Here is a 24,916-nt window from a genome sequence, read left to right as displayed (position 1 = left end):
TCTGGGCCACTGAAAGTTGGACAATATCCTGGGTGGGCTTGAAAGCTGCCCTTTCATTTGTGCATTGTGCGGGGAAATTTCTGCTCCTTTTCTGCAGAAGCTCTAAGCTCTCTTTGTTCACTCACAGTATGAGGCAAAAGTGCAGCAAAAACCTGGTGGTCATGATGATGTCTTTTCGCTTGTTTGCTTTGTGTGGAACCTTGAGCCTGGAGTTCGTTGAGGGTCCTACGTAGACTGCTGTGTCTTTCCTTTTTGTCTCTGAATTTAATTATTGGTTGGAGAATGTTTCTTTGATCATTTTCTGTTTACAAGATTTTCCTTCTTGAAGGTTTCAGAATTTTTCTTGCTTTTTTCTAGTTCTTTTACCACATTTCCTTTTTCTTTCTTTCTTTCTTTCTTTCTTTCTTTCTTTCTTTCTTTCTTTCTGTGTGTGTGTGAGAGTGACACCCTGCAAAGCAGAGAAAGCAGACTTACCGCAGCCCGCAGGTTGTAATGGGCTCTGCTCTCTATTCTCCCATGACTTTCCAGGGGTGTTGGGCATCTGTATTCCACAGCAGGGTGAAATCCCAGGGGAAGACGTTGCAGGGTACTGAAAGCAAATGAGCAAAACTGCAAACCCAGGATATGAATGAGACCATGCTTTTGGTCGCTCTTATTGAAGTTTCACACCCCCAGCAGCCATTGTTCCAGCTTGGGGCAGCCCTGACAGGGTGACTGTAATGGAACCACGCTGATAGGGACTGGAAGGGAGGTCTGACAAAGCCCTAGAAGTGATGCAGACACTCAGGTGCACTGTTTGGAAAGATTTTGTGTTCTGTGCAGAAGCCATCGTGTCATCAGTTTCCCCAGCTTTCATCACAGAAATCATTTCCTCCTGCCTGCTAGTGGAATGAAAAGGGGGAGCTTAAGTGGGAATGTATTGGTGGTGTTTTTCTCCCTTTCATCCACCTGTGGTTGGCTTTCCCACAGGAAGACCTAAAGTCATAGATGATGGATAACACCAAATGGCTCTTAAGTAGATTAAAAGCTTCTTTCTGAGTATCTGAGATGATACTAATAGAGAGCCCCTGACTAAGCCAGCCCTGATACCAGAATGGGCCCCACCTGAGAGAAATTAGGTGATTCCAGGTTTAACTGCTGAGTGGGCCCAGCTAAGGAAGGGTTGGAGGAAAGAAAATGCTGGGAGTCAGAAGGTGCCTGCAGGGTCTTGAGTGAGCAGGGAGGCACCCAGAAGGTGCCTGCAGGGTCTTGAGTGAGCAGGGAGGCACCCAGAATAACCAAGGAACAGATTGGAAGACCTAGAAGGGAAGTAAAGAGGTGAGGAAGGAAATGGCGCAGGGAAAACTGCAATATGGGTAGAGGATTTGACATAGCTGTACAGTACATGGCCTTAGGCTGTAACCCAGAATTGAGGTTGAGACTGGATTCCCCTACGAGCCCCAAGGAAGTGGTGCGCAAGGGTAGCTGAGCCCAGCGAGGTTCCCCACCCCAGGTTGCACTTACTTTTGAAATCTTTGCTTCCATGTTCCATAAGTCCTTTGGAAGAAATTTCATACAAAATGAAATCAAAGATTGCCTCCTTGAAACTTCTTTTTTGGGTGAGTAAGTATTGCTGGTAAGTCGTATAAATAATTGTGCTGCTAAGATTTGAATTTACTTAGCTCCTGGCCTAGCCCAAATGTGTCGGGGTTTTTTGTTTGTTGTTGTTGTTGTTGTTTTTTAATTCTCCATAGATTGTGCTGCCTTGGAACAATAAATAAACTCCAAACTAGAAAAGGCACAAAACGAAAATCTGTTTCTTTACTGATTGTTTTCCCCTCAATTTAACATAGACGTGGTAACTTGTTGTAGGGAGTTAGGAGAACTCACCTTGATGGTGTCCCTTCTTGGTGTGCAAATATTTTATTTATAAAAGTGGATATTATTGTTAGTGACCTTCTGGGAAGGACTTACGAACAAGAACTTACGAAGGACTATCGAAAAGGTGGCGGCAATCTTTCAAAGCCAGTAAATAAATTAGCTATCTGCTTTAGAAGTAGGTTTTAGTTTCCTGTTTGAGTGCTAGCTAACAAATCCTTTAGGGCCAAACCTCGGCATTTGCACCAAGTCTTATGCAAATCCAGAAACTACATGTAACTGACCAATTTGCCTTGCAAATAAATCTGCCTACAAATGTTGAGGAAGCCTTTCAGGAGGTCTGTTAAACGTTTGGCCCTGAGAGTCATACAAGAAAGGTAGAAATGTAAAACTTGTTCCACTTATTTGTCGCAGACTGCTTCTCTAAAGTCCATGTCCAGCATATGTACGTGTGTCTTTATGACAACAGTTAAGGGACTGGGTGAATCCGCTTTAAATTGAAAAATCTGGTGGGAAGAGGGACATTGTCGGTAGCCTCTATTTGCCCGAAGTTGGGAATGGGCGATGGGTTGGATCACGTGATGATTACCTGTTCTCTCCATTCCCTCTGAAGCACCTGGCATTGGCCACTGTTGGAAGATAGGGTACTGGGCTAGATGGACCTTTGGTCTGACCCAGTATGGCCATTCTTGTGTTGAATACGTTTCATTAAAGATGTGTTCAGCTTTTGAGGATCTAATTGTCCCAGAAGAAATGTAACCTTTTCATGGACTCTTGTTGTGCCGGCGCCCGACTCTGGCCGCAAGGGTTTCACTACATAGTTTACCTCATTCAGCTGCCTGATGACCTTCAAGGGCCCATCCCAGGCATCCTGTAGTTTGTCCATTGTCAAGGGAATGGGAACCGTCACCTGGTCCCCGGTAGCATAGGAGCAGGCACACGCTGAGCGGTTGTACCAGTCTTTTTGCTTCCGTTGGCTAAATTCTCCCTGGTCAAGTCCGTGAGCTCAGCAAGCTTTTCTGAGAAAGTCAGTACGTACTCCACCACTGATTTTTTCCATCTGGGGAGGCCTTTCCCTCCCATTCGTCCTTCATCAAGTCCAGGGGTCCCCTCACTCTCCACCCACAAAGGAACTGGAAAGGAGAGAATCCAGTTGATTCCTGGGGCACTTGCCGGTATGCGAACAGCAGGTGGGGTAAATGCTTGTCCCAGTCCTGTGGGTGCTGGTTCATAACAGTTTTCAGAATCATCTTTAGGGTCCCATTGAACCTCTTCACCAGCCCGTTGGACCGAGGGTGATACGCTGAGGCCCAGGTGTGTCGGATCCCACACCTCTCTCACAAGCACCGGAGCAGAGTTGACATGAAATTGGAGCCCTAGTCTGTAAGGACCTCCTTGGGGAACCCCACTCTGCCGAAAACAGTCAGCAGTGCATCTGCCACAGTGTCTGCCTGGATAAAGGACAAGGCCACCGCCTCTGGACAGGGAGTAGTGAAATATACCACCATCAGGATGTATTTTTTCCCTGTCTGAGTTGCTTTGCTGAGGGGTCCCACTATGTCCAGGGTCACATTCTGGAGAGGCTCCTCTATGATGGGCAGGGGCCACAAAGCTGCTTTCCTTTTGTCCCAGGCCTTCCCCACCCTCTGGCAGGGGTCGCAGGACCTGCAGTACTTGTGGATGGTATCAAAGATCCTGGGCCAGTAAAAGTACTGTAGCAGCCTCTGCTTGCTGCACTGGATTCCCTGGTGTCCCGAGAGAGGGACATCATGGGCCAGGTACAGTAGCCTGCGGCGGTACTTCTGGGGGACCCTCCTCCGGCTGGGCTCCCACCCAGTTAACCCTTTGAGGGCTCAGTTTGCTCATCCTGTCCCTGAGCTGTTGGCACCGGGCCCATCTGTGGGCCCCGCTGCCCACAGTAATTACACCTCAGGTCCAGCTGATCCTCTTGGTGGGCGTGTCCCCCTAGGATTTCATTCCATATCCCAACCTGCTGTCTACAAACTCATCAGGCAGCTACCCTGCATGGCGCAGGTCCTTCAGCCTCTTGTCCATGAACCACATCCTCAGATCAGGGGGACAGAGTTCATATCATCGCTCCAGCCCCATTAGTTCAATCACATCCTCCTTGGTCTGGACCCTGGCCCCATTTACTGATTGGTGGGTGTATTTCCCCATCAGCGTGACCAGTTTCAGATAGGTCATCCCCTGGGTCTTCTGCACACTCCGGAACCTTTTCCTGTATGCCTCGGGGTCAGCTCAAATGTGCGCAGCAGGGCTTGTTTGAACAGTTCATTGTCCCCTGCTTCCACCTCATCTATCTGGCTGAACATCTCTATGGCTTTGGGACCCAGTAAGGGGGCCAGATGCTGAACCCCGTCTGCAAGCCAACCTGGTGCACACTGCAGGGCTTCTCAAAGGCAGTGAGGAAGGCATCTGTATCATCCCCTTCCTTAAACGGAGGCAGTTTCAGTCCCATTTCCAACTCCAACCGTCTCAGCTCCACCAACTGGGAACTCGGTCGGGAAGATCTCCTTCTGGTCAGGTAAGTGGATCCTGGGGCTGCCTGGCTGCTTTCAGCCCCTCCCGCATCCCCGGTTGGGTCGGTGGCTGGGATGACCCCAGAGGCTGCCTGGCTGCTCCCAGCCTCTCTTGCGGCCCCAGCTGGCTCAGGAACCGGCTACTTAGCGTGATCATTCTCTTCCAACTGGGCAATCAGCTGTGCCTTGGTGAATTTTCCAATTCCAGCGTGCAGCCCTCTCCTTTTGCACAGCTCTACAATGTCTGGCTCAGGATTTCCAAGATGGACTTGGCTGAAAGTCACCGATGTCTGTAATAGCAAGCTCCGTTCTACTCTGTGTTCCTGTTGACGACTAAACCTTCTGTTAACGCTGGCTAAGAGTCACCTCTGACTAGGGAGTTGGGGCACAGGGCCCTTTCGCTTCCCCAGGACCCCGCCTGTGCGGACTCACTGTAGGAAGCGCACAGTGTGAAAAGGGGATGCTGAATGCTCAAAGGTCAGACCCAAGAAGGTCGAAGCTGTATAAGCTTCTTGCCCTGGAAACACTATGGTCAAAGAGAGTCCTGACTGGCTTCGTATGGAGTAGTTCCAGAGCATCACACAGTGACTCCGCGACAACTGGAATCAAAGTGCACCGCGTGGACAGAGAATCCTGCAGTAACTGACTGGAGAGCAGGAAAACAAAGGGGGATGAGTGAGAGACAGGCATGCTGGAATCTCCAAGAGGTGAGATTACAGGAGGCGGAGGAGTCTATGGCTTAACCGGTGGCCCCAAGGCCAGAGGGGGGCCGGTGGCTGCAAGTTTTGTGAAGCTGTTGTGCTAAATGAAGGTGGGAGGAAGCTCCCTTTTATGGACAGCCAGTTAGAAGTAAAATCCATCGTAGCAGATGTTCTCTACTTGCTTTACCTGTAAAGGGGTAAAAAGTCTCTTTGCAAAGCATAAGTGAAAGGAAGTGAGTGCTCACCATGCTGGAACTTCTTAAAATGGAGGAAAAACTCTCCCTTTATCTGTCTGTCTGTACTCCCAGCTGGAGAGTACGAGAAGGCAGCAGCTCTGCTGTCAGCAGCCTGGGGCCAGGTATGAAATATCATCAGTATCATACCTAGAAACTACTAATTTGAAACCCCCAGATATCTACGTAGATCAGGAAATGTCTAGAAAGATGCGATTAGCTTTCTCTCTCTCTCTCTCTCTTTTTTTTTAAATATTTACCCTTTTTAAGAACAGGGTTGTATTTTTGGTGTCTTACGAGGTTTTTGCACGTGGTTTTTACTTAGCCGGTGGCAATAGCTGATTTCTATTTTTTTTTCCTTTTCCTTTCTCAGCTCTTATAGTGATAAACCTGCTGGTGGCATCAGATCTAGTGAGGGTCCACCTCTCCGCCAAGTTTTGTGTAGGTGGATCATAGTTCTGAAAATACTCTTTGGCACTAAAAGGACTGAGACGGGGAATCTAATGGGACCAGAGCTGAGACAGATGCTGCAGATCTGTGTCTGGAGAGACCTTTTTGATCAGTGCAGAAACCATAGACTCTGCTGAGTGTGGAGATGGAATGACAGCCACTTCCATGAGGAAGGCTGGGGTCCAACCTGGTCCTCCTCCTTCCTGCCCACCATTGGAAGGATGTGGGAGAACTTCAGTGGGGGATATTTACACAGTTTTCCTCTCTTTTAAGAAATGCGAGCTGGGATTGGCTGCTCCTTATAATACAGGTGATATTGTCAAAGAGCTCAACTGAATTCTCCACTCAGTATGGCCCCTTTTTTAATTCAAGGTCTGCTGGCATGAATGGGAATGGTTTCTCTCTGGCACACAATAGGTTTGGGGCAGTTAGACTTTTTCCGAAGAATTCAGTATTGTTCCTGGATAGTAACTGACTGATGTATTCCCCCTGTCATAAGTATAAAGGGAAGGGTAACACCTTTCTGTATACAGAACTATAAAATCCCTCCTGGCCAGAGGCAAAACCCTTTCACCTGTCAAGGGTTAAGAAGCTAGGATAACCTTGCTGGCACTTGACCAAAATGACCAAAGAGGAGATAAGTTACTTTCAAAGCTGGAGTGGGGGGGGGACAAAGGGTCTGTCTGTCTGTCTGTGTGATGCTTTTGCCGGGAACAGATCAGGAATGCTCTTCAGAACTCCTGTAAAAAGTTAGGAAGCAATCTAACTAGAAATGCATTCAATTTCTTTTTGTTTAAATGGCTGGTAAATAAGCTGTGCTGAATGGAATGTATATTTTTGTAACTTAAGGTTTTGCCTAGAGGGATTCTCTGTGTGTTGAATCTGATGACCCTGTAAGGTATTTACCATCCTGATTTTACAGAGGTGATTCTTTTACTGTTTCTTTCATTAAAATTCTTCTTTTAAGATCCTGATTGCTTTTTCATTGTTCTTAAGATCCAAGGGTTTGGGTCTATGTTCACCTATGTAAATTGGTGAGGATTTTTATCAAGCCTTCCCCAGGAAAGCGGGTGTAGGGCTTGGTGGGATATTTTTGGGGGGGGAAGTTTTTAACCTAAACTGGTAAGAATAAGCTTAGGGGGTCTTTCATGCAGGTCCCCACATCTATACCCTAGAGTTCAGAGTTGGGAAGGAACCTTGACACCCCCAAACTGGGGGCTGCATTTTAGAGGTGACAGAGAAACTTTGATAATCCTCATTCTAATGCCCTATTCCCACTCTCATTACTCACATGGACTTTTATTTGTGGTGTGCACTCAAGAATGAATTTTGTCTGTGCTGTGCTCACACAAAAGTGATGGAACTGAATGTGTGTGTGGGACAGACAAATGATGAGCATTCATGGAAGCCCACACTTAATGGGCGGGGGTGGTGCTTGTAAATGTATTGTGGGGAGGTGGTATGTGAAGGCACACAAACGTGATTGATGGAGTTATAGGCAAGCTAATTAAATGGTAACTTAACTGGTGTGTGTTTGAAGGTATATACTGTCTTGATTGGTGCCCTCTTCTCCCCCGCCTCCTCCCCGCCCCTGCCCCGCACCCGCTCCCAGCAGTAGTTTGGCCTCTTCCAGCACATCTACTCCACCAAACATCCACAACAAGAAGTTATCTGCTCGGGGAAAATAACCAAGGAAAAAGTAGCAGAGGAAAAAGAGGCAGAGATCAGGTGTGGTGCATGGTTTGTTATCATGGAAAGATTAATTATCACTCCATACCTCCTTTTTTCCTATGGAAGTACAGTGAACTTGCACACTGATTCATCCGTGTATCTTAGTATGTTCCCAGCTGGAAGCATGAACACCAGTAGGATGGGTCACATACTAGAAGTCACGTGCATAAGTACTTTCTGGACTTGGGGTTTTAAGGCTGAACAATAATAGAGTGTTTGGTTGGATTTTTTTTTAACCAAATCACTACCACTCTGTTGCCATTTTGTATAAGATAATAATTTATTCCAATTAATCTACGATAAAATATAAATAAGAGCAATAAATAATAGACTAATATAAATATCCTGTTACAAATATCATAAAATGATCTGCAACTATTTCCACAATGCACAAATAGAATAAATAGTCGCAACAGCTTTTAAAATTCCACTGCATCTCATTGTAAATCGTGTCTAAAATGTTCATTGATTTCAGTTAGTCCTTCGAAAAAGGTTGGTATTTTTAATTTCTAAACTTCTTTGTGACTTTGTCCTGTAGTTGAAAACTGTGTAATTCCACTTGGATTCTCTTGCCAGCGCTGATGCTGAACTGCTTGTCTGCTAGAGGAAAGAACTGGTATCTCTTCACCATCATCCTGGTGAGCTGAAGATCCTTCCTTCCTTGTAAAAGAGTCCCGCTTTCCATCATTGCAACCAAACCTGTCTCCAGATGTCCAGCTGGCTGATGAGTCTATGTTGGAATCTCTGACTGGAACTCCCGCCTCAGGGAGCTTGTTTGGAAGCTGTTCCAGTTCACATGTGTTATGCTGTTATACTGTGGTTATACTGCATGTTACAGTTCAGAGGTGAGATTGGAACAGAGAAGAGATGAACCATAGAAATATAGTGCAAACACACAATGTCAACAGTGTTTAAGGTCCAACCCTTTCTTTTAAAATTCTTAATTGTCTTGTAACTTTTTTGCATCACACTATGTATGTCGAAGTCAGAGTGCTTTGGTCATCGGATAATGATACTTCCTTCCCTCCCATACCACAAAGTGCTGGTGAGGTGCCGAAGGATTCCACATATGTGTACTTTGTTGCATGGTCTGCCAATTCCCTACTGCACAACAGTACTGATATGTGAGAGAGTATGAAGATGTGCAAAAATAAATAATCGTAGAAACACCAAAAAATAAATCCATGTCACTGAAAATCCAATTCCAGCACAGGACAGGAAGAGCCTAAAGCTGCTGCCATGGAAATCAGTTGCGATTTGGCCACTGATCCTACAGAAGAAGGATCAGGCCCTATATAAGCAGAGTTATAAAATATCCGTTATCTCTGTTCAGCTGTATAAATTACCTTAATGTGAATTCATTTACTCCAGGTAAAAGTTTTGTACTGTACCTTAGTTACTCAGCCTTCGAGTGAGTTTGTCAATCAGTACAAAACATCTGGGTATTTCCACGCGAATGATCTCCCAGGCACACAGGCTGAATTGCTTTTCTTTCAGGAAAGCATCTATCCCCTGAAAGTATTTTTTCACTCTCCGACTGGTGATCTGGAGGTCCTGACTTTCTGGGTTGGTTAAGCCCTTCTCTGTCTGTGCTCTCAAACATGCCTCCAGCCGCTGAATTTGCTGGTAAAGGCCATTTTGGAACCTGACTGTGGAAGTGGCATCCCAGGCACTTTGGGTGAGGTTTTTGCTAAAGATGTTGAAGATCTCTTGGAGGATCTCTTGAATTGCCACCTTGGCATTCTCCTTCGGGGACACTGGGAGTTGGAGGACATCCTGGGTGGGTTTGTAAGCTGCCCTTTCATTTATGCATTGTGAGGGGAGATTTCCGCTCACTTTCTCCAGAAGCTCCAAGCTCTCTTTGTTCACTTTGTTCTGCTGGAAGTGAAGCATGGTACAGAGCTGAGATGAGATTTCAGTGGAGAAGAGCAGTATGAGGCAAATGTGCAGCAAACACCTGGTGGTCATGCCGATGTCTTCCACTTCTTTTCTTTGTGTGGAACCTTGAGCCTGGAGTTTGTTGAGGGTCTTATGTAGACTGCTGTGTTTTTCCTTCATGTCTCTGACTTTAAATAATTGGCTGCAGAATGTTTGTTTCATCATTTTCTTGGTATTTTTGAAAGGTTTTTCCCTCCTGGAGGCTTCAGTCTTTTTCTTTCTGTATAATTCACTGCTTTCTAGATTCTTTTACCACACTTCCTCCTTTTTGTATTGTTGTGAAAGTGACCAAACCCCTTTCACTTATGCTGGATCCACATACATACAGGCTTTTCATGATGTATTAGTTTAAAGATCTAATATAATAAGATCATCCACACTTCAGAAGTGGTAATGAGAAGACCGCCAATTCATCAAACCCTACACTTTTCTCATTCATCACTTCCTTTATTTGACAGACAAAACTAGTTTAGGTATATTTAAAGTTTTGAGGCCTGGAGGAAGTGGGAGGAAAGCGTTGGCCTCAGGGGAGCTGGAACAGTTTGTGTAGTGGGGCTGTTGACAGCCATTGAACCAAACTGTAAACTGTGAATATGAATGAAACCACTTCAAGCCAGGGGGTATGGCAGCACCTATGTTAGGCCTCCCAAAAATAATGGTAAATTTCAACTTCAGTCATGCAACCTGAAAAGCACACTTAATATGTAGACACCAGCAAATATCGGTATCTTCCTTCTAGGAAAACACAGGAGATAGAGAGTGAGCTCTGAGAGAATGGAACCTTTTTTCATTTTTTGTTTACTTCCAGATCTCAATGTATATACTGAAGCTGAGCAATCGATGCAGTTAGATGGTGTGAACATGTTGTCCTATTGGTCACTCTGAGTAGTTGACAGTGGTGAAAAATGGAAGGTAATTAGTAAAACAGGATGAGCAATTAGTTACACATACTAGAGAGGTACCCACATGGATGATTGTGATTTACAGTGGGGCCAGAAGGAGGTGATTTGTAAGAGAAGTCCTGATCTGTATTTTTAACAGGCATGTCCCTGGGTTGTAGTCATTCAAAGAATTTTTTAAAAATCAAAATCAGTGTTCACCATTTTGGCTAGTTCCTTCTCTTAACTTTTTTGTTTTCCCCTTGGCGTGGGCAGGGAAATTCTTCAGCTTTGATTTAGCCTCTTTGTTTCCTGTGGTCACATTTCATTTTCTGGTTCTCTTCCCCTAGCACAGACTGTTGTGCTGGATTTTGCCATCATGGCAGGAAAATGTGTTTTCATCCAAAAAGAAAACTATTTTCACTGAAATTAGAAAGGAAGAATCACCTGAATAAACCATGAAAACATTTCTGTGCATATTAATTTGGTTAGAGTCTCCCAAGGCTTCCTGCACTTTGATAAGAACTATCAGAGTCTTGCATCAGCAACATGAAAGTTTCTGAATAGTGCAGAGAAAGCAGACTTACCAGAGCCCCCAGATTGCCATGCACTACGCTCCCCATTCTCGCGTTACTTTCCATGGGTGTTGGGGATGTTTATCCCACATGAGGGTGAAGTCCAGAGAAGATGTTGAGGAGAGAGGGAAATAAGTACTGTAGTATGAATACCAGGAGAGGATAAGGTAACAAAATAATCACAGGGTAATGTGGGGCGGGGGAGCCAAATCATCTTTTTCAGTAAATCTGTATGGTGACAGCAATTTAGGGGCACTGGAATACTTCTTGTTGTACGGCTGCTGAAAGCCATTGAACAAAACTGTAAACCCTGTATATGATGGAGACCATGCATTCACTTGCTAATATTACTTGATGCTGCTCAACCCCAGCACCCCTACTTCCATCTTCCCTGCAGCAAGTAGGCAAAGAACCAGTCTATTATGTGAGAAAACTTGATTACAAGGGCCTCAGAGCCTGCTGCAGAGGATCCATGCAGGGGTAGAGCCCTTTTCTTATGCCTCTTCCCTGTGCCACATGGAAGGGTGTGTGGGGTGAGATGAGGTGCCGTGGAGTCAGAAGCTTTTGCTCCCAGTTCCCTCTTGGGGTGTTCTCCATACAGTTATGATCCACGTGTGGGGCCTGGAACGAGCTGACGCGCATTGAGCTGGGGCAGTGCTACGACAGGTCTGGTGGGTGCATCTCTCCATGTCACCTACAGAGAGTGTCTGAGGCAACTGCAGTCTGAAGGAAGCCCTGGTTTCCTGGCTGTAATGGAACCTCGCTGACAGGGACCGGAACGGGGCTCTGAGTGGTCCCAACAACTGATGCAGAAACTCAGTAGCTCTGTGTGAAAAGACCTTGTGTTCTGTGTAGAAGCCACAGGCTCATCTGCTTCTACGATGAAGGCTGGGCAGAAACCTGCGAGTATCCCCTCCTGCCTGCCAGCGGAAGGATAAAAGTGAGCTGAAGTGGGGATGTATTATTAGCATGTTCCTCCCTTTTTATCCCCCTGTGGTTGGCTTTCCCACAGGAAGGCCTGAAATCTTAGATGATACATGGCATCAAATGGCTTCTTCAGTAGATGAATGGATTGTTTTCCACATAGCACAGCTTATAAACAATATGATGGGATGAATGTCAGGAGGTTCCCCACTGTGCTCCCTGGGCAAGAAAGCAGTTAGCGTCTGAAGAGTTTGAATGCCTCCAAGTGCTATATGACGGCCATGTTCCATCGGGGGGGGGGGGGGGGAATACATTATGGGGGTGGTGATTTCGTCATCCTTGACTTTTTCATGCAGTCTAATTTTGCTCTCATTATTCTCAGATGATTTTGTTTTGTCAGTATAACCTTTGGCTCCAACTGCATGAAGGAATGAATGAAGGGAGAAAGATTTGGGCAGGAAAGAACTTGGACGGCTGATGGCTACAGCTCTTCGAAAAAACTGCACCACAAGAAAGGAGAGGTATTTGTTTTAAGAGTTAACTCGTTGTACATGCCTCTAAACCAGCAGGTCTCAAACTGAGTTTCCTGAATCAGTGGCAGTACATGGAGTACTGGGTGATGGTCTTCAGAGAACTGGCAGATCCCACGTTCCTTTAAAGACCGCTAAAATTATATAAATGCGTTTCTAGTACCACCTTTCTTTCTAAGCATTTGGTGTACCGAGCACACACAAATGTTAGCTGATCCTGAATGGGAGGGGAAAGGATCATTTTTTTTAAGATGAGGCCCACATAATGAAATGTTTGAGAACCCCTCAGCTAAAGAGAACAGAGGGTAAAAGCTTCTGCAATGCTGTCATCTGTTGACTGTGAAGAATTTAGTCTCCTACTAGAGACACCATAGTTTGGACTGTGTTACAAAAGGGATTTAAAATGGGACATACCTTCCTGGTTTTTTTCCCAAAGGCAGTTTTTTCCCAATCAGTGTGAAAATTCACACACACTTTTTTTTTTTTACTATTTGAACATTTAATGTAGTGGTTTAAAAGTTTAAAATTTAAACTTTTAAATAAGAAATCTCTAGATTTAGAGTGTGACTTAAATTAATGTTAGACAATGATGGGACTGACTAATAGCTCTTCAAAACTACTATCTACCTACCCAAACTTGGCAACGAGATCCTCACAAGATTTGGTCCAATGGATGGTTTTTGTTTTTGTTTTTTGCTTTCAGGTAATTTTTAACTATTGGGTTTAGGGTAATTTTTAGTCATTCACAGCTCAACTGAAATTTTGATGCACTGTGATCCTTCAGCTGGTGGTTGTTGGTGCAACATGCAGTCCCTAAGCACACACGCTTGGTTTGGGAGCACCCGGGGGAGAGCAAAGGGAAGCAGCAGCAGATGCTTACAAGCCTGATTCACAGGAGGGGTTGGGTATGTACAAGCTTGATAGTGTTTGTGAGCCAAGTGTACCCAAACCTGACTGGTGGAGGGGGAAAATTAGACCCACGTAAGCCTCCCTGATGGTGATGGTGGGGGAGATACGGAGTCTGCGTACATGGAAACCTGACAGTTCACACACATCTCATTGGAGAGGATGGGGACAAGCAACTTTGTACCAAGACAGCCTGAAGTCTTCCCCTTAGAATACCTGTGTCTCCATCATCCCTTTCATTTCATCACAATGAGCTACTGCTCCAAACACTTGCAACTACAAATGTTGTGGGTGAAAATGATCTGTTAACGGGCAGAAACACAAAAGCTGCAGACTTGAGGTTGTGGTGTGTGGTCTGTTGGAGTGGTAAAACTGTTACCCTAGCTATTTTTCTTATGGAGTCACTGCTGAATCAGGGTTTATGTTCACAATGTACTTGAGCATGTTGTCAAGTTTAACTACTTATGTCAAAGGAAAGCTCGTGTACTTAAAGTAAGGCAAATGTTTACAAGTCCTTTGCTGAACTGGAGTCTTAAGGGAAAACAAGAGAAGATTTTTATTGGGTCTCTGTTTTTTTAAAAAATTCTAATAAGTACAAATCACTACTGCTGTAGGTTGCTATTTTGTAGAAATAAATATTTATTTATAAATATTATAAAACCTCTGAAAAAATAAATAAAAGCAATACATTAATATTGTAAATAAATATAAATGGATCAACATAAAGACACTTTTACGAATCCAGTAAAATGATCTGAAAATCTTTTCACAGTGCAGGAAAAGAATATATATTTGCACTCGTTTAAAATTTCAGAGTGCCTAATTATAAGTGACCTAGAAACTGGGATATTCTTCTTTCTTTGTTATCCTTGCCACAAAATACACCTCCAGAAGTTTCCCTTGCTTATGAGTCCATGTCAGGATCTTTCCATGCGACTGTCGTTCCAGGCAGCTTGTGAGGGTATTTTGCATGAGATGTAGGCAGAGGTGAAAGTAAGGCTGTCCGGTCCGAAATACTGGCACTAGCTGGTACACCGTGCCATACCAGATTGGCTTCCTGAGGCTGGCCATTTAAAGGGTCTTGGGCTCCTGGCAGCGGCCAGAGCCCAAGGCCCTTTAAATTGCCGCCAGAGCCCTGCTGCCAGAGCCACTGGGTAGCGGAGGCAGCTCAGGCCATGATTTAAAGGGCCCTTTAAATCCCCACTGAAGCCCCTGGCCACCGCCGCTACACCGGGGGCTCTGGCAGGGGGCTCGGATAGCGATTTTAAGAGCCTGGGGCTCCAGCCGATGCAGGGAGCCCCAGGCCCTTTAAATCTCCACTAGAGCCCCAAGCCCCGGGGTAGTGGAGGCAGCCGAGAGCCCCTGGGGCTCTGTCGTCGATTTCAAGGGCCCGGGGCTCCACTGCAGTAGCGGCGGATGGAGCCCCAGGCCCTTTAAATCACCCCGAGCTCCGGCACACCCAGCCGCCTCTGCAGCTGGTAGCCCGGGATTTAAAGACCTGGGATTTAAAAGCTGGGCCTCTTCCGGTTGAGGCCACGCCTCTTCTGGTTGAGGCCCTACCCCCTGCTCAGGACTGTGGCATACTGGTAAGTCCTTTAAGTTACTTTCACCCCTGGATGTAGGAAATCTGTTGGAGGATCTCCTGGATGTCCACTTTGGCAGTCTCTTTCTGGGTTTCTCTGGGCTATTTTCAGCAAAATCTTCTGTTTAACATTTTCTCATGTGAATAAGTCAGTCTGATAATGGCAAGGAGGACATAAATAGTGCAGCTGAAGTTTGGCAGTTTGCTTAATTCAAGATGGAATGACAGGAGTCTCGAAAGCTGCTGATTCGAGAATCAGTTTAGAGACGAAGGACTCCAGTGGAGGAGCAGTTTCATTCAGCTGTTTTCATAGCATCATTACTGGAAGCATCACGTGCTGGAATGAAAAAGGGGAATGGTTCAAACATGGAGAGATTCAAATGCCAAATAGAGGCCATCTTTTTCTACCAGATGTCAAATCCTAAATCCTGAGCCTTAGTGCACTTGTCATCTTATCACAATTTGTTGTTACTAAAGCTGTTGAATTTAGCGGTAAACAAAAGAAAGAAAAGCAGAATAAGAACCCTCGGCCATCCCTATGTGCAAAATGAGCTGATGGGATAGAAGAGTGTGAACACAGACCCCCCCGTTTTCTGGTGTCCTAACTGGAATGTTGTCTAACGAGGCAGTTGTTGAAAGGGGGCTTCTCACTGTTCTTTTCCCCAACTTAGATACTTACTGGTCAAAGTTCTATTTGGCACAGTGAGTTATCACTTAACAATATTTTGTCTTTAGTTAGCAGTTATGATATATTTGTATATTTTTCATATAGAATATTGTGTGTGGTAGAGAAGCACTAAATTATATGCTACTCTGAAAAGATTTGAGCATGCGTTTGAAATAGCTGTATGCATAAAATTACTATGGGAGAAAGATTGGGCCCGAGGTATTAGGAGTTATAACCCTATCACCCATCTTTCACCAGCTGTTTTATTCAAATAATATTATTTGAGTTTTTCTAGGAAAAAAGAAAAAATGGTACCTTCATTTTCAAGTCTCTTGGTGAGTTTGTCGAGCATGAGGAAACATCTGGATATTTCCACACGGATGATCTCCCAGGCACACCGGCTGTATTGCTTTTCTTTCAGGAAATCCTCTATTGTCTGGAAGAATCTCTTCAGTTTGAGGCTGGTGAGCAGGAGGTTCTCATTTCCTGGGTAGGTTACCTCCTTTTCCATCTCAGCACTCAAACATGTCTCCAGCTTCTCAATCTGCTGGTGAAGTCCGTTTTGGAATTCCTTTATGGAAGTCCCATTCCAGGCAGCTTGGGTGAGATTGTTGTTAAAGATATGGAAGAGCTCTTGGAGGATCTGCTGGATGGCTACCTTGGCATTCTCTTGGTGGGACAGTCGGAGCTTGAGGATATCTCTGGGCTTGAAAGCTATCCCTTCATTTAGACATTGGAAGGGAAAGTTGCCACCCATTTTCTCCAGACGCTCAAAACTCTCGCTGTTCATTCTGATTTGTAGAACATGCAGCCTGTTACAGTCCAGACATGAGATTTCACTGGAGAAGAGCAGCACGAGGCAAAATTGCAGCAAACTCCTGCTGATCATGATGATGTCTTAGATTCCCTGTGTTTGTGTAGAACTTGAGCAACTGGTGCCTGTTCAAGGTCTTCTGTAAACCTTTGTGTTTTCGACCCATGTCTCTGAATTTAAGTAGGAATTTAAGGATTCTGTAGCAAGAGATTTTTCTTTCATCACTTTCTACTTTTCAAGCTTTTGCCTGCTTGAAGTTTTTACTTTCATTTTCCTCCTTTCTATTTAGTGGAAGCGAACAAGTCATTGGAAGAACAAAATCACAGTCATTATCTTTTTTTAGAAGAAAGAATCCCTATATTTCTTTCCTGAGGGCCCCCCGCCCCACCCTCTTAGATAAAGAAAATTTAAAGGGTCAGAAGAGTGATGATTAACTGTTTCATCCAGTTACAGGTTAGAGTAGGGACCTGCCTGTCTACTCCCAAGTATCTGTAGTTAGTAGTGCTAGGCAGATCTAAACATCTGTTAGATCAGTAAGTTACATCAGCAAGACTATCCGTCTTATGAGAGAGGAAAATCCCTGTGTGTAGGGAATACCAGAGGATGGACAGAGGGCACTGAGAAACTGGGAGGTTTACTTAAGAAACTGATAACTGAAAATACTGTTCCAGAGTAGCAGCCGTGTTAGTCTGTATTCGCAAAAAGAAAAGGAGGACTTGTGGCACCTTAGAGACTAACAAATTTATTTGAGCGCAAGCTTTCGTGAGCTACAGCTCAATTTGTTAGTCTCTAAGGTGCCACAAGACCTCCTTTTCTTTTTGCAAAGACTGTATGGTTGGTAATATGCTAGAGTGACTGACATAAATGAATGCTACTTTCAAACGTGTTTCCCTTTTCACCATTCAAGCTTTATTCTTTTTTTCAGTGTGCATTTCACTGAGCTTGGGCATTGAAATTCAAGTGGGCTGATGAGTGAAGTTTGCATCCTGTAGCAAGTTTCACTTTCTGTTTTTCATACCATAGCACTAGGCTGTCATGTTGGAGTTTCCATCAGTGAAGGGGAATGGTTTTCAACCCAAAAATTGAAAAGGAATATTTTCATATTAATTTTAAAGAAGGAAAAGAAGAAAACATGACCATATTTCTGTCCGTGTCACTTCTTTTACATCTCCCTCTCCCATCACCTCAAGCACTTTTTAAAATCATAATCTAGAGTTTTGCCTAAACGATTTGGAAGCGTCACTGTAAAGAAGGCAGTTTATTGTACATAATGACAGGTTTCAGAGGAACAGCCGTGTTAGTCTGTATTCGCAAAAAGAAAAGGAGTACTTACTCCTTTTCTTTTATTGTACATAAGTATACCATATAAGGGACCCAATCATACCAGAGGTGCTGCACCCCAATCTTGCATTTACTCCACTGGGAGTTCTGCGTGTGCATTTCCTGGCAAGCTGAAGCTTCAGGAGATAATAGTTATATGAAAGAGCGAGAAATTAAAAACATTTGAATCTTAGCTGTTCTTGTTCAAGTAAGAAAGCTATGGGAATAAAGACACAAAGTCTCTCAGCATATTTTCATCAGCAATGAGCCTGTTTTCTGGGAAAGGTTAGGTGCAGACTGAGCTGGGTGAAATATTTGCTAGAATTTGATGAAATCCTGTATATTTAAATTTCAGTGAAAAGAGCAGGAAATTTTATTGGAATATTTTTCTTCTGTGTCAGCCATCTTAATCTGAATGTGAAATAAGAGATTAGTTTAGCCCCTTTTCCAATAGGCAAATCTGCAAATAAATTCAGAATTTGCTAATGGATTTATTTAAAGTGATTTGACAAATGATTTATACACATTCCACTCTGATTGCTCAGGACCTCGTCACCACACTCATTTCCCTATGAGTATTTGCTATTCATAATTTGCTACTTGTCCTGTGTGATGGTTCACCTGAGTCAATGCTATTATGTCTGTTCCTGGGATGGTTGCCTTCTAATTCAAAACTGCTTTCCAGATGGCTGCATGAACTTTTCTGGAGAAAAGTCTCTTTAAAATATGTATTTATATGAGTGTTTCTTATACTTTCTGACTACAGAGATGTTCTTTTCCAACAAAAACTCACACGTACAAATATTTCAGAAAATGTTTACAAAGGGCCAAACATTTTTCATAAATGTTGAATCAGTCTCAAATGTTCAGGCTGTGGCTGAATTATGTGGTTGGCAGTGCTGCTGTTGACTGATAGCTCTTCAGAACTACTATCCACCTACACCAAACTTGGTAGAGAGGAGGATCCTCACTAGATCTGATGCCACCAGCAGGTTTATTACTATAATTTTAAATGTTGGGTTTAGGTAATTTTCAGGCATTGTTGATGTTATAACTGAAAGTTTAATCCATTCTGTGTACCAAACTGGTTGTTGGTGGCAAGGAGCACTCACGCCTGATGTGGAGGGTGTGGAGGGGTGGCACCAGCTGGTCAGAAAATTGGGGGATAGAATTGCTGACTTGAGTGTACACAAGCCTGATTCATATGGCTTGATTTGTTTGTGTGTGTGTGTGTGTCAGGCGGAGGCTGGGGGAAAGGGGAGGAGTCTCTGTAAGACATTACTTTTAAAGTGATATTATGAAGTTGTTGTCATGAAATTTCCTCATCATAGGAAACCTCTTTCTATGTGTATCCATCTGGTTGGACAGGACCTCCAGAAGCTACTCACTAGGCTGAGGACAACGGGGACACTTTACTTTAAGACTGTGTTTCCGAGTTGGGAAACCAGTTTGGCGAAGTTGGTGTTAAGGAGAATGGGGGTTAGGAGTGTGGAAAGTTACTGAAGGTCAACAAAGAGACAGATGGCAAAACCAAAAGGTTTTAAAAGAAATCCCAGGGGGAAGACCCACAGGACATTTGGGCAAGAGGAAGGAAGGGGATGAAGTGGCCAAGGCCAGGTTTTGTGAGCTGGAGGAGAATGCTCTGTTTTTGTGCATATAAGTGATGCATTGCAACAGAAGGATGTTGGATGACCCCAGGTGATTCTGATACAGGCTCATAGAATGGCCTGGTGTGTTGAGGAAACTGAGGCAGGGAATTGCGGATAGGGTTTACAATTTTTGTTCCATTTTCTGTATTTCCGAGTGATTAATTAAAGAGCAATAGTGTGTTAGAATCCTGTGCAAAGTGTCTCCGTATTGTAATCTAAACGTATTACATGGCCCCTGGAAGAGGTAAACACCTCTGGGTATATTTCTGGGAGAGGACATGTTAAAGCACATTCTGAGCTTCAAAGACTTCCCAGTTGACATGTTGGATGAGCCCCCCCTTGTAACGCCGACAGGCTGAAGTTCTCAGCAGGCAGGATTGAACCTTGGACATTTGAACCTTAGTGCATGAGCCTTGACTGTGTGAACATGTGATAATGCCTCTTAAGCCAGGGTTGTAGCAGACTCCCCAATCTCTAAATGGTTCAGGTGCCAGTAGAGGGTGACAGAGCACCACACCATCCAGGCACGGGTTGTATATTTCCCCTCGCTGAGGAAGCCCAAGCCAAGCTTCAGAGACTTCCCAGCTGATATCCCAGCTAGGGTGACCAGACAACAAGTGTGAGAAATCGGGGCAGAGGGTGAGGGGTTATAGGCACTTAGATACGACAAAGCTCCAAATATGGGGACTGTCCCGATAAATAAAAATTTAATGTGTAAAATAAGGGGCCAGGTATGAAATATCATCAGTATCATACCGAGAAACTACTCATTTGAAACCCCAGATATCTACGTAGATCAGGAAATGTCTAGAATGTCGCAATTAGCTTTCTCTCTCTCTCTCTCTCTCTCTCTCTTTTTAATATATACCTTTTTTAAGAACAGGCTTGTAATTTTGATTTCTTACGACGTTTGTGCACATGGTTTTTACTTAGCTGGTGGCAACAGCTGATTTCTATTTTTTTTCCTTTTCCTTTCTCAGCTCGTCCCTGGAGGTAGGAGTGAAATTATAGTGATAAACCTGCTGGTGGCATCAGATCTAGTGAGGCTCCACCTCTCCACCAAGTTTTGTGTAGGTGGATCGTGGTTCTGAAAATACTCTTTGGCACTGAAAGGACTGGGGCAGGGAATCTAATGGGACCAGAGCTGAGACAGATGCTGCAGATCTGTGTCTGGAGAGACCTTTTTGATCAGTGCAGAAACCATAGACTCTGCTGAGTGTGGAGATGGAATGACAGCCACTTCCATGAGGAAGGCTGGGGTCCAACCTGCTCCTCCTCCTTCCTGCCCACCATTGGAAGGATGTGGGAGAACTTCAGTGGGGGATATTTACACAGTTTTCCTCTCTTTTAAGAAATGCGAGCTGGGATTCCCCACAGGCATTGGCTGCTCCTTATGATACAGGTGATATTGTCAAAGAGCTCAACTGAATTCTCCACTCAGCATGGCCCCTTTTTTAATTCAAGGTCAGCTGGCATGAGTAGGAATAGTTTCTCTCTGGCACACAATAGGTTTGGGGCAGTTAGACTTTTTCCGAAGAATTCAGTATTGTTCCTGGATAGTAACTGACTGATGTATTCCCCCTGTCATAAGTATAAAGGAAAGGGTAACACCTTTCTGTATACAGAACTATAAAATCCCTCCTGGCCAGAGGCAAAACCCTTTCACCTGTAAAGGGTTAAGAAGCTAGGATAACCTTGCTGGCACTTGACCAAAATGACCAAGGAGGAGATAAGTTACTTTCAAAGCTGGAGTGGGGGGGAACAAAGGGTCTGTCTGTCTGTCTGTCTGTGTGATGCTTTTGCCGGGAACAGATCAGGAACGCTCTTCAGAACTCCTGTAAAAAGTTAGGAAGCAATCTAGCTAGAAATGCATTAGATTTCCTTTTGTATAAATGGCTGGTAAATAAGCTGTGCTGAATGGAATGTATATTTTTGTAACTTAAGGTTTTGCCTAGAGGGATTCTCTGTGTTTTGAATCTGATGACCCTGTAAGGTATTTACCATCCTGATTTTACAGAGGTGATTCTTTTACTGTTTCTTTCATTAAAATTCTTCTTTTAAGACCCGGATTGCTTTTTCATTGTTCTTAAGATCCAAGGGTTTGGGTCTGTGTTCACCTATGCAAATTGGTGAGGATTTTTATCAAGCCTTCCCCAGGAAAGCGGGTATAGGGCTTGGGGGGATATTTTGGGGGGAAGACCTCTCCAAGTGGGCTCTTTCCCTGTTTGTACCTTGAGGAAGTTTTTAACCTAAGCTGGTAAGAATAAACTTAGGGGGGTCTTTCATGCAGGTCCCCACATCTGTACCCTAGAGTTCAGAGTGGGGAAGGGCTGCATTTTAGAGGTGACAAGGTGACAGAGAAGCTTTGATAATCCTCATTCAATTGCCCTATTCCCGCTCTCATTACTCACATGTAATTTTGTTTGTGGTGTGCACTCAAGAATGAATTTTGTCTGTGCTGTGCTCACACAAAAATGATGGAACCGAATGTGTGTGGGGGACACACAAATGATGAGCATTCATGGAAGCCCACACTTAATGGGCGGGCTGGTGCTTGTAAATGTATTGTGGGGAGGTGGTATGTGAAGGCACACAAACCTGATTGATGGAGTTCTGAGCAAGCTAATTAAATGGTAGCTTAACTGGTGTGTGTTTGAAGGTGTATACTGTCTTGATTGGTGCCCTCTTCTCCCCCCGGCACCTCCCCCCCCCCCAGCAGTAGTTTGGCCTCTTCCAGGACATCTACTCCACCAAACATCCACAACAAGAAGTTATCTGCTCGGGGAAAACAACCAAGGAAAAAGTAGCAGAGGAAAAAGAGGCAGAGATCAGGTGTGGTGCATGGGTTGTTATCATGGAAAGATTAATTATCACTCCATAGCTCCTTTTTTCCTATGGAAGTACAGTGAACTTGCACACTGATTCATCCGTGTATCTAAGTATGTTCCCAGCTGGAAGCATGAACACCAGTAGGATGGGTCACATACTAGAAGTCACGTGCATAAGTACTTTCTGGACTTGGGGTTTTAAGGCTGAACAATAATAGAGTGTTTGGTTGGATTTTTTTTTAAGCAAATCATTACCACTCTGTTGCCATTTTGTATAAGAAAATAATTTATTTCAATTATTCTATGATAAAATATCATTAAGCGCAATAAATAATAGACTGATATAAATATCCTGTTACAAATATCATAAAATGATCTGAAACTATTTCCACAATGCACAAATAGAATAAATAGTAGCAACAGCTTTTAAAATTCCACTGCATCTCATTGTAAATCATGTCTAAAATGTTCATTGATTTCAGTTAGTCCTTCTAAACAGGTTGGTATTTTTAATTTCTAAACTTCTTTGTGACTTTGTCCTGTAGTTGAAAACTGCATAATTCCACTTGGATTCTCTTGCCAGCGCTGATGCTGAACTGCTTGTCTGCTCGAGGAAAGAACTGGTATCTCTTCACCTTCATCCTGGTGAGCTGAAGGTCCGTCCTTCCGTCCTGGTAAGAGTCCCGCTTTCCATCATTGCAACCAAACCTGTCTCCAGATGCCCAGCTGGCTGATGAGTCTATGTTGGAATCTCTGACTGGAACTCCCGCCTCATGGAGCTTGTTTGGAAGCTGTTCCAGTTCACATGTGTTATGCTGTTATACTGTGGTTATACTGCATGTTACAGTTCAGAGGTGAGATTGGATCAGAGAAGAGATCATAGAAATATAAAGCAAACACACAATGTCAACAATGTTTAAGGTCCAACCCTTTCTTTTAAAATTCTTAATTGTCTTGTAACTTTTTTGCATCGATAGCCTTCATTTTGCATTTTAACCCTGAGTAAATGAACAGAATATTATCACATAAAATGAAATTTGTGCAGTTGGAATTTCATGAGAGTGAATGTACGGCATAAGACATCAAGCATTATGGAGTGTTAGACGTCACTGTGGGAAGAATCTGCAGAGAGGAGGAATTCCACTGCATCCGTCTGTCTTCACCTCAGTAGTTGCAGCATCCGGAGCTGAAATGAAATTGGAAATAGTTGAAACACAAAGGGAAAAAGTATAATTTTCACTGAATTGATCTCACGAAATTAAATGACAATATCTTTTCCACACGTAAGCTCGCAAGTCTTTTAGTTTGTTCATATTTTTTTAAAAAGTCTCTCGGAAGCTTCTCAAACCTTGGAATACTAGAAATAGTTCTCATGAGGACAAATTAATTAATAGCCATGCTGATAATTGTAGAAACACACTATGTATGTCGAAGTCAGAGTGCTTTGGTCATCGGATAATGATACTTCCTTCCCTCCCATACCACAAAGCGCTGGTGAGGTGCCGAAGGATTCCACATATATGTACTTTGTTGCATGGTCTGCCAATTCCCTACTGCACAACAGTACTGATATGTGAGAGAGTATGAAGATGTGCAAAAATAAACAATAGTAGAAACACCAAAAAGTAAATCCATGTCACTGAAAATCCGTTTCCAGGACAGGACAGGAAGAGCCTAAAGCTGCTGCCATGGAAATCAGTTGCGATTTGGCCACTGATCCTATAAAAGAAGAATTAGGCCCTATATAAGCAGAGTTATAAAATATCCGTTATCTTTGTTCAGCTGTATAAATTACCTTAATGTGAATTCATTTACTCCAGGGAAAAGTTTTGTACTGTACCTTAGTTACTCAGCCTTCGAGTGAGTTTGTCAATCAGTACAAAACATCTGGGTATTTCCATGCGAATGATCTCCCAGGCACACAGGCTGTATTGCTTTTCTTTCAGGAAAGCATATATCCCCTGAAAGTATTTTTTCACTCTCCGACTGGTGATCTGGAGGTCCTGACTTTCTGGGTTGGTTAAGCCCTTCTCTGTCTGTGCTCTCAAACATGCCTCCAGCCGCTGAATTTGCTGGTAAAGGCCATTTTGGAACCTGACTATGGAAGCCCCATCCCAAGCACTTTGGGTGAGGTTTTTGCTAAAGATGTTGAAGATCTCTTGGAGGATCTCTTGAATTGCCACCTTGGCATTCTCCTTCGGGGACACTGGGAGTTGGAGGACATCCTGGGTGGGTTTGTAAGCTGCCCTTTCATTTATGCATTGTGAGGGGAGATTTCCGCTCACTTTCTCCAGAAGCTCCAAGCTCTCTTTGTTCACTTTGTTCTGCTGGAAGTGAAGCATGGTACAGAGCTGAGATGAGATTTCAGTGGAGAAGAGCAGTATGAGGCAAATGTGCAGCAAACACCTGGTGGTCATGCCGATGTCTTCCACTTCTTTTCTTTGTGTGGAACCTTGAGCCTGGAGTTTGTTGAGGGTCCTATGTAGACTGCTGTGTCTTTCCTTCATGTCTCTGACTTTAAATATTTGGCTGCAGAATTTTTGTTTCATCATTTTCTGTTTTTTTTTAAAGGTTTTTCCCTCCTGGAGGCTTCAGTCTTTTTCTTTCTGTATAATTCACTGCTTTCTAGATTCTTTTACCACGCTTCCTCCTTTTTGTATTGTTGTGAAAGTGACCAAACCCCTTTCACTTATGCTGGATCCACATACATACAGGCTTTTCATGATGCATTAATTTAAAGATCTAATATAATAAGATCATCCACACTTCAGAAGTGGTAATGAGAAGACCGCC

At 43.8% G+C, this 24,916-nt stretch overlaps 3 protein-coding genes across 3 annotated transcripts; all 3 read right to left on the bottom strand.

Annotated features, from left to right (window-relative positions):
- Positions 1–8,904: 8,904 nt before the first annotated feature.
- On the bottom strand, positions 8,905–9,570 carry LOC142070498 (interferon beta-like). Its single transcript, XM_075124158.1, has one exon. It carries the CDS (start codon positions 9,568–9,570, stop codon positions 8,905–8,907), a length of 666 nt encoding a protein of 221 aa, XP_074980259.1.
- Positions 9,571–15,138: 5,568 nt separating this feature from the next.
- Positions 15,139–16,413, bottom strand: LOC125636389 (interferon beta-like). Its single transcript, XM_075124167.1, has 2 exons — positions 15,828–16,413; positions 15,139–15,182 (listed from the first exon to the last, which is right to left on the bottom strand). The coding sequence occupies exons 1-2, from the start codon at positions 16,399–16,401 to the stop codon at positions 15,139–15,141; spliced, it is 618 nt and encodes a 205-aa protein (XP_074980268.1). The 5' UTR covers positions 16,402–16,413.
- A 7,483-nt stretch (positions 16,414–23,896) lies between these two features.
- Positions 23,897–24,630, bottom strand: LOC142070497 (interferon beta-like). The gene has a single exon (XM_075124157.1). The coding sequence runs from the start codon at positions 24,628–24,630 to the stop codon at positions 23,965–23,967; it is 666 nt and encodes a 221-aa protein (XP_074980258.1). The 3' UTR covers positions 23,897–23,964.
- Between the last annotated feature and the right edge of the window lie 286 nt (positions 24,631–24,916).

This window comes from Caretta caretta, unplaced genomic scaffold, assembly GCF_965140235.1.
Source record: "Caretta caretta isolate rCarCar2 unplaced genomic scaffold, rCarCar1.hap1 Scaffold_31, whole genome shotgun sequence".
Lineage (NCBI taxonomy): Eukaryota > Metazoa > Chordata > Testudines > Cheloniidae > Caretta > Caretta caretta.
This window is presented reverse-complemented; position numbering and strand designations above follow the sequence as displayed.

Coding starts and splice junctions, on each gene's coding strand:
- LOC125636389 (XM_075124167.1), bottom strand. CDS start 16,401: ATGATCAGCAGGAGTTTGCTGCAATTTTGCCTCGTGCTGCTCTTCTCC. Junction 15,183..15,827: donor CAAGAGACTTGAAAATGAAG/GTACCATTTTTT, acceptor TTTTCATTCCAG/CACGTGATGCTTCCAGTAAT.
- LOC142070497 (XM_075124157.1), bottom strand. CDS start 24,630: ATGAAGGAAAGACACAGCAGTCTACATAGGACCCTCAACAAACTCCAG.
- LOC142070498 (XM_075124158.1), bottom strand. CDS start 9,570: ATGAAGGAAAAACACAGCAGTCTACATAAGACCCTCAACAAACTCCAG.